Genomic DNA, 15,673 nt, shown 5'->3' with positions numbered 1-15,673 from the left:
AAGGTGATGTAATAAATATGGATGCCGCAAAAAATACTGGAGGGAAAAGTGTCGTGAGCAGCGGAGATAAAGGGAAAAACATGGAGGGAGGGTGAGAAGAGCTGGTGATCCCCTGGGTCTGTTCAAAGCTTCTGTGTAAACGAGGCGTGCAGTGTTGAAAACTGTCAATCTGCTGCTGCAAGTATTTCTTGCAGCATTTGCACTGACTAAACTCCAACTGCAGTATAGTCTGAACATCTACATATCCAAATTCATCTGATTTCGGAGCTGGTCAAGCTCACTTAGTTGAATATCTAACAGGAGTGGTGCTCCACCTGCTTCACTGCGCATTGATTACCACATCGCCCGCATTGTCCCAAAGAGCCTGTAAATTATATTGTTCTCCTCATACTTTACAGTGCATATGTATTTTTCAACAGGTCCTCAGCTTTATTGGTTTTCTGTGGGGGAACTGGGACGCAATGATTTGCATAATTAACCTTTCTTCGTTCTTTCTCCCTGTTTTCTTTCTCTCTTCTTTTTTTTCCAAACCTATAAATCGATACAACCAATCAACACAATCGAAAAAATCATCATGATGTGCAAAATGTACACACAAAACAAACATGTTTATTAACACAAAAGCTGGAAATGCTTGTGTGGCCATGCCCCACAAAATAGGACGCATCATTGAGGGCAGCCCGGCGGACCGCTGCGGGAAGCTGAAAGTCGGGGACCGAATACTGGCCGTTAACGGCTGCTCCATCACCAACAAGTCGCACTCTGACATCGTCAACCTGATCAAGGAAGCCGGGAACACAGTCTCGCTCAGGATCATCCCCGGTGATGGTAAGGCGTGCAATGGCTTCCGGCCTCACGATGGCTGTTTCATAATGCATTGTGATGTGACTTATTCATGGTTGTGGTGGGAAGCAAAGGGCACTGACTCTGTTCACAGGCGAGAGCACTTTTCACGAGGGTGTGAACCCTCGTCTCCTGAAAGTGAGTCACTGAGTAGGAGTAAGGTGAAGTTGCCCCCAGAAATTGCCATAACACTTCCCGAGTTTCGTTCCACCCCCCCGAGTTTCTGGTTTATTTTATTTTCTGGATTTGTTGTCACTTTTAACGGATTAAAAACACTGCTCACATTTAATCAAGTGCTTCCTGATGGTGTTAAGCTCTTTAGCTTAGCCTAGAAAAAGAAACGGAACTGCACAATATTGCAGCACAAGCAGTTTGTGACTCAAAGCTCCACGTTTTGGCAAAAATATGTCAAGCGCTGACACAAAGTGCATGTTAAAGACTGAGCCATTGGTCAGCTCATGCAGACATCGCAAAGAGCCACGCAGCTACATACTCCGTAGAGACATAAAATTAAGCTTAATGAAGATGGGAGGTGACAGAGGTGGGAACAAACTCCCACGCGCACATGTTCAGCAACTCACTCATGAAGAATCACAAGGCAAAGTTTGGTAGTGTGGCTTTAGAAAACCCTGTGCCTCAGAGAAAGTGAGAGGTGGCTGCAAGGAAGTCGTATTTCTTTAAGTAATGAGGGAAGTAGGCATGAGTGAGTAAGGAGTCTAAGACAAATGAGTCAGGCTGATGTTCTTGCAGACAGAGCTGTACTCCTATCAGTGGTGCGGGTAACTTATACATGTGCTGCCTGTTTGTGATACAACAGAAAAGCAAGAAAAGACGGTCATTCTTGCTCTTATTAATTTTTTTTTTGCCCTCCTGGAACAACTACTAAATCAAAATGATACATGTCCTGTACATGTGGCAGAATTGACAATAAAGTTGACTTTGACTTTGACTTTTTTTCTTTTCCTTTAATGCTATTTTTCTTTCGTGCAGTGGGGCCAGTGTTGTACATGAGTAAATGGCAAATGACAGCATCACAGGCAGTTAGCATCAGGTTGAATAGAACTGCCTGTGGGTGGTTCAGGGGACTCTTGTAGACTAACATTTTGTTCTCCAGAGTATCTTTTTAAAACGCAGCTAGAGGCAAATGCATTTAACAAAAGTAGTCACTTTGTTTTCTATTGTTTATCTCTTTATTGTATTTTCTCTTTTCAGAATCTTCCAATGCTTCTCTGCTGACAAACGCTGAGAAGATCGCCACTATCACCACCACACACACACCTCAGTCTGCAGACTCCCGGTAGGTGACGATGTGGTTTTTTTTGGGGTTTTTTTGTTTTTGTTTTGTTTTTTAATTTCCACGAATAAAAATCATCTTTAAAGAGTGCACACCAATCAGACTTGTCTTATGTCACCAAAACATCATTAGAATGTTACTGTTAAACTAAAGAAAAGCGGATGGAGATTGTGGCATGTCCAAAGTTTATGTAAACATGCGCAAAATGTGATCCTACTTTGTTTGAAATGGTTGATTGAAAGACTGGGCCTGCAACTACTTGCTGTCTTCAGACTTAGGAGCATAAAGACAGCAATATTAAGACAAGTCAGTGTCTCACTCTGCTACTGGTTTGCAGTTAAAAGGAGTTACGTTGGCAATTACAAGCAATCCTTTTGTGATAATACAGCAGTTAGCTGTGATAAATCATTGAAGATTTAAAATCTGTTGCCATCTGTTGCAGCTCTGATTACAGAGAAATTCACATTAACTACTTAGATTCACAGTCAAGCCAGAGCCTTGTAGATTTGGGGCTAAAAAAATAGAAGTTCTTCCACAAAGATTGACGTAGTTTCTGCACAGTGGCAATTAAACTGCAAAAATGACATTGTCAATAAGCGGACTTTTGCAAACAACTCATTACTGATTCAATTTAAATTTATTTATATAGCACCAAATCACAACAACAGTTGCCTTAAGGCAAAGACTCTAAAATATTAGAGAGAAACCCCAACAATCAAACAGCAAGCACTTGGAGACAGTGGGAAGGAAAAAACAAAACAACCTTTTAACAGGAAGAAACCTCTGACAGATTCAGACTCGGGCCCGGGTTGCCAGAGACACGGGACAAAAGGCAGACTGTAAATGGTAAATGGCCTGTATTTATATAGCGCTTTACTAGTCCCTAAGGACCCCAAAGCACTTTACATATCCAGTCATCCACCCATTCACACACACATTCACACACTGGTGATGGCGAGCTACATTGTAGCCACAGCCACCCTGGGGCGCACTGACAGAGGCGAGGCTGCCGGACACTGGCGCCACCGGGCCCTCTGACCACCACCAGTAGGCAACGGGTGAAGTGTCTTGCCCAAGGACACAACGACCGGGACTGTCCAAGCCGGGGCTCGAACCGGCAACCTTCCGATTACAAGGCGAACTCCCAACTCTTGAGCCACGATCGCCCACTGTGAACGAGAGCCAATCATTTGCACAGCCAAATCATGAAATTCAAAGCAAACAAAGAAAAAAAAGAAGCAAAAATTAGACTTAAGAGGGCCTAGACCCTGAGTAAAGAGAAAGTTATCTACTGGGTCACGCGTGCAGTAACAGTATGTAGGTGGCAGAATATTGCACTGTGATGAGATAATGTTTCACTTCACCTGACAGTGGTTTCACTGTTGTGGCGAATGATGAAGCCATAAATACAGCACAATATCTATGCATTACATGTATTAACAGGTTGTTGTTGTTGTTGTTTTTTTTATAACCCAAGGAATAACCCAAAGTCAAAAGGAGCTCCACCTCCTCCTCCCACACAATCTCTGATCACACAGGTAAGAATGGATTTTTCATCCATAGTTAAAGGTCATCACCATTTTACTTCAATCTATCAGTAACATGCAGATATGCTACAGTTATTATCAAAGGGAAATAAAAGGATCATTATGGCCGCAATAGAATCTTCCACTCCTCTGTGGAATGTCACCTTAATGTATTTCCACTACTTGTCAGCTGAAAAGTAGGTCATACTGTAAAATTAGTGGATAGTGGTTTTAAGGTTGCACGAGAAAGAAAATGAGAAGAGCCCCTACACATGTGTGATGCATTACAAAAAGCAGGCAGTGGTACCACGCTATTTTCTGATCAATAGATGGCAGTAACATGCCAGCATGTGCTGCAATATTCCATTTCAGGCCAGAAGAGGGAGGAAGAAAAGCGCAAGTAAACATGGGGAGATATGTACCACATGTGGATGGCATAAATATTTTTGTGTCAAATATTCAAATAATCCTTATTACATACAGATACCCCCTCATACACACACTACCATGCGCTGGAAGATTCCATAACTCTTAACTTTTTCATGAGTAAGGTAAGTTTTGGGTCCAGCCCTTGCGGTGCCCTTCCCTCAGTGATCTGTACCCAGCTCACAGGCTCATGCATCATTAATTATTCATGCATTTGAAGGTATTGCACTGCCATTGACACTTTGAGTTTTTTCTGGGACAGGGCTTGATTAGCCCTTAAGTTTGAAATCACCTTTCGACTCTTTGAACTTAGTCACTCTGGTGTCTCTGTGACTTTCTCTTTGTCAACCCTTTTCTATCTTTTAGGATGCAGAGTTCTACTCTGTGGACCTCGAGCGAGACAGTAAAGGTTTTGGCTTTAGCTTGAGAGGCGGCCGGGAGTACAACATGGACCTATATGTGTTAAGACTAGCAGAGGACGGGGCTGCTGTAAGAAATGGCAAGATAAGGGTAAGAATCTGGGTTGTTTTATTTTGATTCTCTGTCAAAATACATTTTCATGTACTAAATTTCTTTTTTGCAGTGTCGATGAAACCCTACCTTTAGCCAGTTGCCACAGTAACATGGCCTCTCTGTTTTCAGGTGGGAGATGAGATTTTGGAGATTAATGGTGAGAGCACAAAGAACATGAAGCACTCACGTGCCATCGAACTGATCAAGAATGGTGGTCGGAGGGCACGGCTCGTCCTCAAACGGGGAGATGGATCTGTACCTGAATATGGTAGGTAATGCATTATGGTGTGGCGCTGAAACTCATCACTGTCACTGCTGAACCGCAGACTAAAGTTTCATATCTTTGTAGTGCACCAGAAAAACTTTATATTCCTTAAAAATGATCTTCAGCTGCACTGCTAACCTAACTGATAAATGTTTAACAGGAAGACATGTTCAAAGTGTGATTAATATGTAACAACCACAAAACTGATCTTTCAAATATATATTTGATCTTAAAGAGCTATTGCACAGATTTCCTGTGTAGGATTCTTTTTCTCATTGTCAATTTACTGTTATTTGCTGGTTCAACTGGGATTTTAATTTTCTGACACTTTCTTTTACCCTCAGATTGTTTTCTTTTGATGCTTTATAAAGAGTTTGTGTCAATATTCTTTTGTCTTTGACAAAAAATAACTTCCTCTCTCTTAATAAGATGTACTGTAAAACAGCCTCCTGTCTGTTTTATTTGTTTTCTCCTCTCTGCTCCTCCTCCTTTCTCTCTCTGATTGTCTCTCGTTGCTGGGCTCTTCCTCCTCTCTCCAGCGATGATGGCTCCTCATCTCGCTGTTGGTACAATGAGAAATGACAAGATGGGAGAGCCCTGTTTCTACCTAATGGGCCAAAATCAGACAACGGTTTGTAGCCAAAAGTCTGTCCCACTCCACTCTCCCTGTCACCGTTTTCCTTTCAGTTATATTCACCCCTTCTTTCAGCCCATACCACCCTGCATCCCATTGTGTGTGCGTGTTGGCGTGAAGACCTGTTGACATTGTATACAAGCTTTGTCAGCCTCATTTAACCCATGTTATTCAACTTCTGTATGCATATGATATCCCTACCCATGTGCCAGCTTCAGACCAGACATTTATTAATGGGACTAATTTAATTCAACCCGTCATCACACGCTGCTGCCACCTGCAACCTGTCTGTTTTGGGGGGGGGGGGTTGGCAGACTTTCAGCCAAACAGTTTTTTTTGCTTTGTTCCTCCAATTAATGTACATTAAACTCATCATTTTATTTTGAATGATTTCCTAGGTGCCTGCTGTGTTATCGATAACCCCCTGCCCTACACTTGCTGATGTGTTGCACCTGCTGTTGTTGCCGAAGTCACCTTGTGTTTTAACCTGCAGCCCTTATAGCGAAACCATATTGAAATCATGTATAACTTCAATGCATTTTTTGTGTGCAGATGTGTTAAAGTGTTACACATCAGCTTACATTAGCCGGATTTATTCTAAGAATAAATGCAGCAAATGGAAGTATACCAGTATGCATGATTTCCATCAGTATCTGCTTTGATTTTTTTTGTTTGTTTGTATCATGTCAATGCAAGAGCTCAAATCAGCCAACAAGGAAAATCATGTCTGCTGATCGCAATTAATTTCACGTTTTTGATTTTTCTTTTTTTTTTTAAGTTTCTTTCCGATACTTGTTGAAAAGATATTTCCCGTTCTTTCTTCCCTCCTGCAGACGGCAGCAATGACGGGCACCCTTCCGCACCCGGGGCACAAAACACTCCGGAAGTGAGAACGCTGCCACCCAAAAGCCGATATCACACCTCATTGGAGTCCAGTTATCCACCAGACCTTCACAAACCATCACGCCAGGAGGAGGCTGTGTGTGGCCGAGACATGGACAGGAACAGGGACAGGGATGGGTCAAATCAGATGGACTACCAAGGCTGGCAATTTAAACCCCATCATCATCACACCTGGAATAACAATCACAGTCAAAGTTCCCCCAGACAGCAGTCTCCTGACAACAGCAACAGCAGTAGCAATGGCAACAAGAAGAGCCGGGGCCGCAAAGTCAAGAAGTCTGAGTCGGAGAGCGGCATCTCTAAACTCCTAAAGACTCTGAGGAAGGACAACTCGGGGAAAAAAGCTGCAGCTGCCGAGAAACTGAGGGAGCGAGAGCTCTCAAATAGCAGTTCTACTCTGGACGGGAGATTTCGTCCGCAGCGCCGCGGCTCCCTCGACCGCTCACCGACCCGAAAGCGCGCCTCGTCCCCTGATCACCGGCGGGCCAAATCGATGGACCGCAGGGCAGAGCGAGCACATCGCGACCGTACACCTGAGAGGGATTACGATGATGGAGGGTTCCTCGCAGTCACCCCCGATCGGAAGTACAATGAGCGGAGGCTCCTCAAGGACTCGCAGATGACTGGGCAAGTCAGGGAGTTTACCACCCCGGAGCGCACCAACAACAAAGGGGATTCCTTTTCTCAAGCTAGGGGCCGCACATACGACAGAGCCACAAAGAACGGCAACCTTCTGCGAGACTCTTCATCGGAGAGGAGAGAGGAGAGACATCGGACAAACGGGAAAATGGAGAGACTGTACAGAGTTGAGCGGGACTCTTCCCCTGATAGCACCTACAGCCGGGATGAGCTGAACTATGCAGCCGCACCAAGACTAAAAGACTACTACAGCATGATGAAGAACAACGCTGCACACAGTAACGCTGCCTTCAACAACACCGGCCACAACAATAACGCAGTAGGCCGCAGCCCGAACCAGCTCCCTGAGCCCAAGAGAAGGCTGTACAAAGAAAGCCCGAAAGACCTCAGCATCTAGAGCAGAGCAGAGATCCCCCTCACCACTCTCTCTATCTGTGCAAACTATGTACCATACACTGGAATTGGACTTCTAAGGATACTAACTCTCGTGCTTTATTTGGTCGAATGGTTTGATTTGATTAACTTTACTACTTGTGATCCCATCCAGAGATTCATAAAACAGCAGGAGTACAATCCTATCAGTTCACACTGTTTTTGTCATTGTTTTGGTTATTTTGAGCATAACAAAGGTTGTTGTACTATAGTAAAGGTATTGTATGTGCCTGCATATGAAATCAGTGATATTGCTTTTTTGTAGGCATTGCTGACTCTAAATATTTGTTCCCTCAGAGGTATGAAACATGCTTCCAATTGTGGTAACTACTAAGCTTGTTTTCAACTTGTTTTTAGATGTCTTTATCCATTCCTGAATTGCTTAAAAAAAAAAAAACTATAGCACAAGACACTGGTGGTTCACGAGAACTGTGAAAATGGACTTTGCAAAAATCTAAATGTTAAGATTTGATGGTGAAACTAGAATGATAATTAGATAATTAATATATGACATTTTTGCATTTGCTCACTATTTATTTTTGATTCGGCACATATCTCCAGTAAGAGTCATTCGATCTTTTATTAAGGACCAAGGTAAAAGTATACAACGGACTTGGAAATGCATGCTGAGGCAGTGTAACCTCTTTTGCCTAAATACACGCTTCCAAAACTCTAACGAATTATGTGAAAATTGGCAGTGCTATTATTAGATTTCCCCCTGGAGAAGGATTGAGGAAAAAACTGTGTGTACTGATGCGATGGGAAAGGAGCTCGACTCGCTTTCAGCTACAGGCAACAATGTTCTCTGTTGTGGAAAAATGTAATTTCACCTTACACAAGTCTGCATTATGCCATAATACCAGCCGAAGCTGCCATGAAATATGATTTTTGAGATATGCCAAAAAAAGTAAATATGTAAATTATCCCTGTGCAAGATGCATGTGTAAATTAAAATGTAGTGTGATCACTTTATTTGATGGGTCTGAGTGAGAATAATTGATAAAGGAACATGCACTGTAATCCCACAGTAACTTTAAGCCCTGTCCTCATGTTTATTACAAGCACGTTTGTGCACCGACCACCTCCTGGGTACAGAGGCGCAGAGCCCATGTGGTTACGTGTGTCGGTAACATGGAGATTCCCGGTACAGGGGACAACTGATCTGCCATGCTGAGCCATGCTGTCATGCCACTGGAATCTGACTGCTGCTTTTTACTGTTGTTTTGTGTGTATTCTCTGTTTTATGTTTCATTTACAAACTAAAAATATATTGGGAGGAGGGGGGAGAACCACAACAAATGCATTGTTTAATCACCATTGTCACCATGGTACTGTATTTAACAAAAAAGAAGCGAATCTGAGAAGTGTTGGCCATCGTCTGTAAAGATTTTTTTTTTTTTCTCCAATGTAACTACAAGGAACCTGTGGAGGAATAAAATGTTGCCTTTTTCTTGTACAAAAGAGAAATTTATGAAAACCCTCAGTAGTGAGGAATGTGACATTGTGTTTATATCTCTGAAGTGGACCTGATGATTTGTGGGGAAATATGTTGATTTACTCTGGATCAGGTATGTAAAGACATTTTAAAATGAAAGACTGTATGTGGTCAATCAGAAACTGTTTAATGGTTTGAATCTCTCTCAATGGTTAGCCTGCCTTTGTATTATAAAGCACTTGTATGCAGTCTGTGTTCTTCAAGCATTATTTCTTGCAACGTGCTCCAGACATAATGCTGTCTCTGTGTTGATAAAAGCAGTACATGTATATGGGCCAATCTTTTTTATATAACTATGCATATATAAATACTACATTGTTCATAGCTTTATTTGACCCATGAAGCTATACATAACATTAGTCAAAGTACAAGTAGATGTGGACTTATCCAGCTTCTTTCCTTGAGATGGATTACAATGTATATGTAGCTATCAAAAGAAGTCTGTGAATGCTATTTTTATTATCAAATAAAGTTTTCCATACAAATTCAAAAGGATTTCTTTTTTTATGCCTGACTGCACATCTCAGGATAAGCTTTTGCGTTTGTTCAGGTTTTTTGATCACGTCGCTGGTGAGCTGGTCGTGGTTTTGATGTGCAAGTGTAGAGACTGGCAACTGGAAGAAAGAACAATGGTGATTGTACAGTCACTGGCCACTTCTTTAGGTGCAGCTGCACAACTGCTCGCTTATGTGAACACACGAGAGCAACTCAATGGGTTTAGGAATGCACACATGGTCAAAACAACCTGCTGAAGTTCAAACTGTTTTAAAAACTGCTTATCTGTTGATCACACACATCTCTAAAAAAAATTTAAATACCTTCTTCAGAGGAGGAGAATGTGTCTACTGACTCCCACACACAAAAAAAAAACATGTAAGATAGTAGTCATCGATGTGGGCCGTTAGTTATATTGCTTCATAGAGTTCATTCTTCTTTATCAACTACACTAGTAATTTCTGATCAGTTTTATCTGTGTAAAAAATACTGGGGGTACCCAGTGGTACCCATCAGCCTCCTAGTACAAACACCTATAGTATAAATTTGAAAAGTATAGGTGATTTCCTTTTCAACTTATCCCATTCACAAGACTTTCAGAAAACTTAACCTCTGGCGTTAAGATCAAGATCACTGTGATTCAAACGTAGAAGCGGCACTGATGGTATCAATCTGAATCTCAAACGTCACTTCGTTCTCGAGTTATCGCATTAACAAACTCGGGTGTCCACATTGTCTGCCTGGGAGGGTGACAACAACAACACCACATGAGCCTTTTATGGCTGAGGGGTAAAAAACTGAAGTTTACACAGATTGTCAGTGTCTGAAGGTTGTCTACTTACGTAAATGCTGGACACTGTGCAGAAAAGCAGGAAAAAGGCAAGTAGTTGTCCAACAGGTCCACAGTCATAGGTTTCATGTCTTAGTTTTAATTTGTAACTCAAATGGGTAACTTGGAAAAAAACAAAACAAAAACATAACATGGCAGCATGGATACAAGGAGCTAACATGCTGTTATGGGTGCTGTTTTAATACATTTGGACAATTTGGAACTGTGAAACGGATAATTACTCATTGCCATATAGGAATGAGTGTACCAGTTTAGCAAATGTATTACACCACAAGGTAGTGTACAGTTTAGTTACCCTTAACAACAGTAACAGTAAATAACCAAAATAATATTTTAAGTGTTTCTGTAAAAAATTAAATTTTATTTTTAATACTAAAATATCATTGCTGTTATCAATGAATTTACAATGTTTTTAAAAAAAGTTAATTACTTGCAGTCCTGAACAGAAAAAATATTTTTAGTGATTGAATGTTGGTAATTAAATGCTTGAGTAATTTCTGATTTCTTAGAGAAGTCCAGTGTGCCAGCTCAAATTTGGCTTTAAAAATGTAAATTCAGTTTTATTATTATTAATAATAATAATAATAATAATGACTAATATTACTTTATTTTATGTTTCATTCTCCCCAAAGAGGAAGGAAATTTGCTCTGGACTCCAACTACAAGTTACCAAGAGCACAAGCATCACAATTCACCTTGTTCAGTAACGTATCTGTGATGCAAAAAGACCTGTGCTCATATTGTGCTCATGCAGTTCCACTGCACAAGCACCACGCTGTGTGTGTGTGTGTAATACTATTGTTTATGTAATATACTATTATGCTATTAAAACATTAGAGAGTTTTATAAACCATTAAATATCAATACTCCTTATTAATACTAATTAGGTTTACGTGTAATAGAGTCTTGATTGATTCGTCCTTTCACACTACCTGTAATGTTTCCATTGAATTTGCATGAAGGTGTCACTTGGTTAGACTCATTTGGTCATCTAATAAATCTTTGTCAACCTTTACATAATGTGATTAATATCTATTATCAGATAAAGTTGTGTCTGGTGTCATGCATACTCACCGATAATAAGATCTTATAATGTTGTAATCTCTTTATTAGGCCAAGTTCTAAGCCCAAGGTGACCTGTGACTGAAATGAGATTATAGAGGCCACTTGTAAACACTAAGTACTAAGTTTTTGTGTACTGTTTCATCAAGTTTAACAGTAGATGAGCAGTAGTAACTGCAATAACAGCTCTAAAGTCTAAACTGACTCAAGACATAAATGCATTCTGAATAGGTCGTTCACATTTATTTATTTGATTAAATATACTACAATCATATGAACTTTGCCACCCAAACTGTAAGTAAAACATAAACAGGATGTGTCATTTGCAAAGTGCGTTTTATTTTACGTTGCCTTGATTACATGCCTCTACATTCAAAAATAAGCCAGTATCATTTAGGATCCAACTGTGAAAGATTAGCATTTTTCCTTTTCCTCTCAGGAAAAAAAAATCTCACCGATTGTTAAGTTGGATATTCTGTACATACAGGAACAACTCTGTAATGGGCTGACCTTTACTGCAACTGTCTTTAGGTTGAATCAATTCGTTTGTAAAAATACAAAAAGGAAATTATTTCTGTAGACATTAGCCTTCAGTAGTTTCCCTGGGGGAGCAGAAGTCTTCGTCTTGGATGGCGGATCACGGAGCCGTTGCTTGACGCCCCTTTTATGCAGGAGACACAGAGCTGGAGGACACAGAGGAAGCCTCGGTCTTGGAGGCAGTAGAAGATGCTCCCTCCTCTTCTTCAAAGGGATTTTTCCCGCAGCACAAGGTGGTGATCATGCAGTGGCGGAACTGCTTGTTCATGCAGATGTAAATGATAGGGTTGTAGATGGCAGCGGCCTTGGCAAAGAAGGCTGGGAGGGTCATGAAGACTGGTCCAAATTCAGATCCCTGATGTGTGAAGATATACCAGGCCACTCCGGCATAGGGCAGCCAACATACCAGGAAGGAAATAACCATCATAATAACCATGCGGGTGACTTCCCTTTCAGCCCTCTGGGTGGTTTCAGACTCCTGCTGGGCAGCAGCAGCCTCCTTGACAGCACAGAGCAGGCGGCCGTAGCAGAAAAACACAACAGTCAGTGGAATTGTGAAGTGGCAGATAAACATGTAGATAACAAACGACTCGTTGTTGAAGCCTTCTGCACGTGTGTAGTAGTCGACTCCACATGAGCACTGCATGCCCTCAGGGATGTAACGAGACCAGCCGACAAGAGGGGGTGCAGCGCAAGCAAGGGCCGCTACCCAGGTGAAGGCCAAGCCCATAATAGCGTGGTTCTCCCCAAAGCGGAAGTTGCTAATAGGCTTGCAGACGACTAACCACCTTTCAATAGCAAGGACAACCAGTGACCAGAGACCAATCTCACCACCGAGGGTAGCAAAGAATCCTTCCAGATTGCAGCCAAGGCGACCTAGGACGAAGTAGCCATGCATAGAGGTGTAAACCGTTGTGGTGAATCCTCCAAACACCATGAAGAGGTCAGCCACCGCAAGGTTCAGAAGGATGTAGTTTAGTGGGGTTCGCAGCTTCTTGTGTTCAATGGTGACATAGAGAGTAAGGAAGTTGATGGGAAATCCAACAAGGATGAGAAAGAACATGTAGGCACCCAGAGCAGCATAAGCTGCTGGGCTGACAAGGTAGTGCTGAGGGTATTCATAAGGACTCCGGACAATACCAGTGGTGTTTACCATAGGGACATAGAAAAAGGGTCCCTCTGTGCCATTCATGGTTGCGGCTTGTGGTTGCGATCAGCCCTTCAGAGGTGTTTCTTCTGGCTGTTTGGGAGAGTGATGGTACAAATGCTACAAATGGAACCAGGTAGCTACAGTCTGGCTTTTAAAGGCACACCTTGGATTATCACTTTCCCAATCTGTCAGCACAAACTGATTTAGGCCACAGTTAATAACTAATCCAGCCACCACTGCAAACATTAATGACCACTCATCAAGATATTAAGGTTACACCTGCTCACGTCTAACACGGCTCTATCCAGTGACTGTATGTTTTGAAGCATGTTAACAACATCGTGTCTAGCGAGAAAATAAGCTTTTAGTGCACAGTCAGCTTTAAACCTACAACTGAGGGAAACTGTTCAGTTCAGATGTCTCTTAATATCTCTGCAAGTCTCCTCCACATGGCTCAAAGTTATAAAGCTCTAAATTGGAAGTTTTAGGGGATTTTCACTAATATGGACATCTTTTCCTGTGAGTTTTAGGAGCAATCTATTTTAACTGTGTTAATTTAAGGTGCTTACGTTTAGCCAAAATATTAAACTTTCATTCAATATTAATTTGCATAGGGCTGCTAATGGATAGCATCTCTCTATATTAATCACATCCATTTACAAATTCAATTCCATCATCTAGTAAATTCCTGAATAATATTGACAAATATAGGCATTGCAGAATGCTTAATTTTAGACTCTTTATTAAATACTGGATGCTGATTTCGTTTTATTTCATAGTTTTTTCTTTTTCCAACATAGTTTCCTGCAACAACTGCTAAACACTGGAGAGAGAAAATAATAGAGCATTACTATGATGCCAAAACTTACACTAAAGTAGTAATAGTAACTTCAAAGTTCATACAGTTTCATTTTCATGTGCTACCCAAAATCAAAGCAAACAAAAAAAAGACCAGGAAAGAAAAATAAAGTATCACATCTGAGTCCCACAGTATCCTACTGAGTGAGAGTGACCCTCGCAACATTAAATCCATTACAGGCTTGTGAGAGGAACACATCCATAAGCCCCAAATCTCTTTAATACAACACCCATTAGGAAAGTGCTGAGCTCTTTACCAACAGCTAAGATGGTCCACCACTCAGCAACATTACTGCCTCTGCTCTACATTCAGTATAGTACAGAAAAGCACAACTTAGAAAACAGTAATATATGAGATAAGGATACGTTATGAGAAAATTAAAAAGCCTTTTTCTTCATCTGCTGTCTTGGTCAGAAGATATAAATAATAATTTGCACATGAGGCAAAGACAAAGTGCTTTGTGTAAAAAAAATCCACTTGGTTACAACTAGAGTTAACATGTATGAACCCATAGATAATCCATAGATAATTAATCACTGGGCAAAAGTGTTGAGCAGTTCTTCAGGGCAATAGTTCTCAAGGCTTTCTGCAGCTCTTTCAAAGTTTTTCTTTGGACATTGGCTGCTTTCACACTCATTTTCTGTTTATTCTTGTATTTGACCATTTTCAGAGGAATCTTTTCTTTTTTAATTTTGTTTGCTTATTTCTAAAACACTGAGGATTCATTCAAACAATAAATAAGTAGGCTCGAACAAGAATATGTCCCATTTCCAATGTCTCAATCTACATAAAAGGTAACAAGAGAGGCATAAAATTGTATTTTTGCACTGTGAAGTGATTCCCAAAGAACTATTAGTTACTCTTAATCCAAAACTTGATGTCTTGACATGGTATGCAGCGCATCCTAAAAACAAAACAAAACAGGAAACTGGGCAAGAGGAGGAAAAAACACAGGCTTAAAAAACTAGCTACAGCAGCATGCCCTTAAAAAAAGGAAGAACTCCAGCAAAGACTTGACACAGGACCTGGGAGATACAACTACACTCAAAAAACTACTTGAATGGAAATTTAAAAAAAGAAGAAAAGGATTTCCATGTGATTAAATTGCTTTATTTTAGCTTTATGCGATTCTGGTACTGTATTCCAATTGGAGCCTATCCCAGCTGTCATAGTGAGAGAAGCAGCATACACCCTGGACAGGTCGCCAGTCTATGGCAGGGCTAAAACAGAGAGACAGTCGACCATTTGCACTCACATTCACACTTCTAGGTAATTTAGAATCACCAATGAATCTAAGCTGCGTTGAATTTCATGCAGATCGTACGTGATTTCATTACGTTTACCACAGAAACACGAAATTATTTTGTTCAACAAAAAAAATTCAAGAACAGAAAATATGTGTTATATAATATAAATTTGTGAGCTTGCCTATTAAGATTGCAGATCTTCTCATACTGAGCTGGTCTTTGGAATAAAATACTTATTTCTAGACTCTACTATCCTGTTTAGGGTGGCAGGACTGTGGATAATAGTCAGTTAAATGTGTAATCTTTCCAAAACACACACACACACAAATAACAAGGACATCTATCCAATTAAGCAAAGATTCAAAACAAGTCTAGTATATTTATTCTAGTATGGTTTGAGGGAAAATGTAAAAAAAAAAAATAGAAACTGAATCTTCAAATCTTGAAGGATGGTCAGCAGAATTTTTGCTTCCTTAGCAAACTATGCTCTCTGGTGGATGATA

At 40.8% G+C, this 15,673-nt stretch overlaps 2 protein-coding genes across 7 annotated transcripts in view; one reads left to right on the top strand and one right to left on the bottom strand.

Moving 5' to 3' along the window:
• The window catches only part of LOC146684788 (membrane-associated guanylate kinase, WW and PDZ domain-containing protein 1-like), a 92,671-nt gene extending 83,215 nt beyond the window's left edge, over positions 1-9,456 (top strand). For 5 of the 6 annotated variants that reach the window (XM_085444331.1, XM_085444328.1, XM_085444326.1 and 2 more), the window contains 6 exons: positions 625-828; positions 2,056-2,140; positions 3,615-3,675; positions 4,456-4,599; positions 4,732-4,870; positions 6,335-9,456. In XM_085444331.1, the coding sequence (XP_085300457.1) occupies positions 625-828; positions 2,056-2,140; positions 3,615-3,675; positions 4,456-4,599; positions 4,732-4,870; positions 6,335-7,440 (1,739 nt within the window). In that variant the 3' untranslated portion in view covers positions 7,441-9,456. The remainder of the gene's footprint in view (positions 1-624; positions 829-2,055; positions 2,141-3,614; positions 3,676-4,455; positions 4,600-4,731; positions 4,871-6,334) is intronic. The other variant, XM_085444330.1, reaches the window with a different exon arrangement.
• A 2,238-nt stretch (positions 9,457-11,694) lies between these two features.
• On the bottom strand, positions 11,695-13,192 carry LOC146684787 (rhodopsin). Its single transcript, XM_085443271.1, has one exon. It carries the CDS (start codon positions 13,104-13,106, stop codon positions 12,042-12,044), a length of 1,065 nt encoding a protein of 354 aa, XP_085299397.1. The 5' UTR covers positions 13,107-13,192; the 3' UTR covers positions 11,695-12,041.
• Positions 13,193-15,673: the final 2,481 nt, after the last annotated feature.

This window comes from Copadichromis virginalis, linkage group LG20 (assembly GCF_057382275.1).
Source record: "Copadichromis virginalis isolate Kocher_CV1m ecotype Utaka linkage group LG20, C_Virginalis_male_GT1.1, whole genome shotgun sequence".
Classification (NCBI taxonomy): Eukaryota; Metazoa; Chordata; class Actinopteri; order Cichliformes; family Cichlidae; genus Copadichromis; species Copadichromis virginalis.
This window is presented reverse-complemented; position numbering and strand designations above follow the sequence as displayed.

What these genes read in the sequence shown, in the direction of transcription:
- LOC146684787 (XM_085443271.1), bottom strand. Translation starts at nt 13,106, where the DNA reads ATGAATGGCACAGAGGGACCCTTTTTCTATGTCCCTATGGTAAACACC.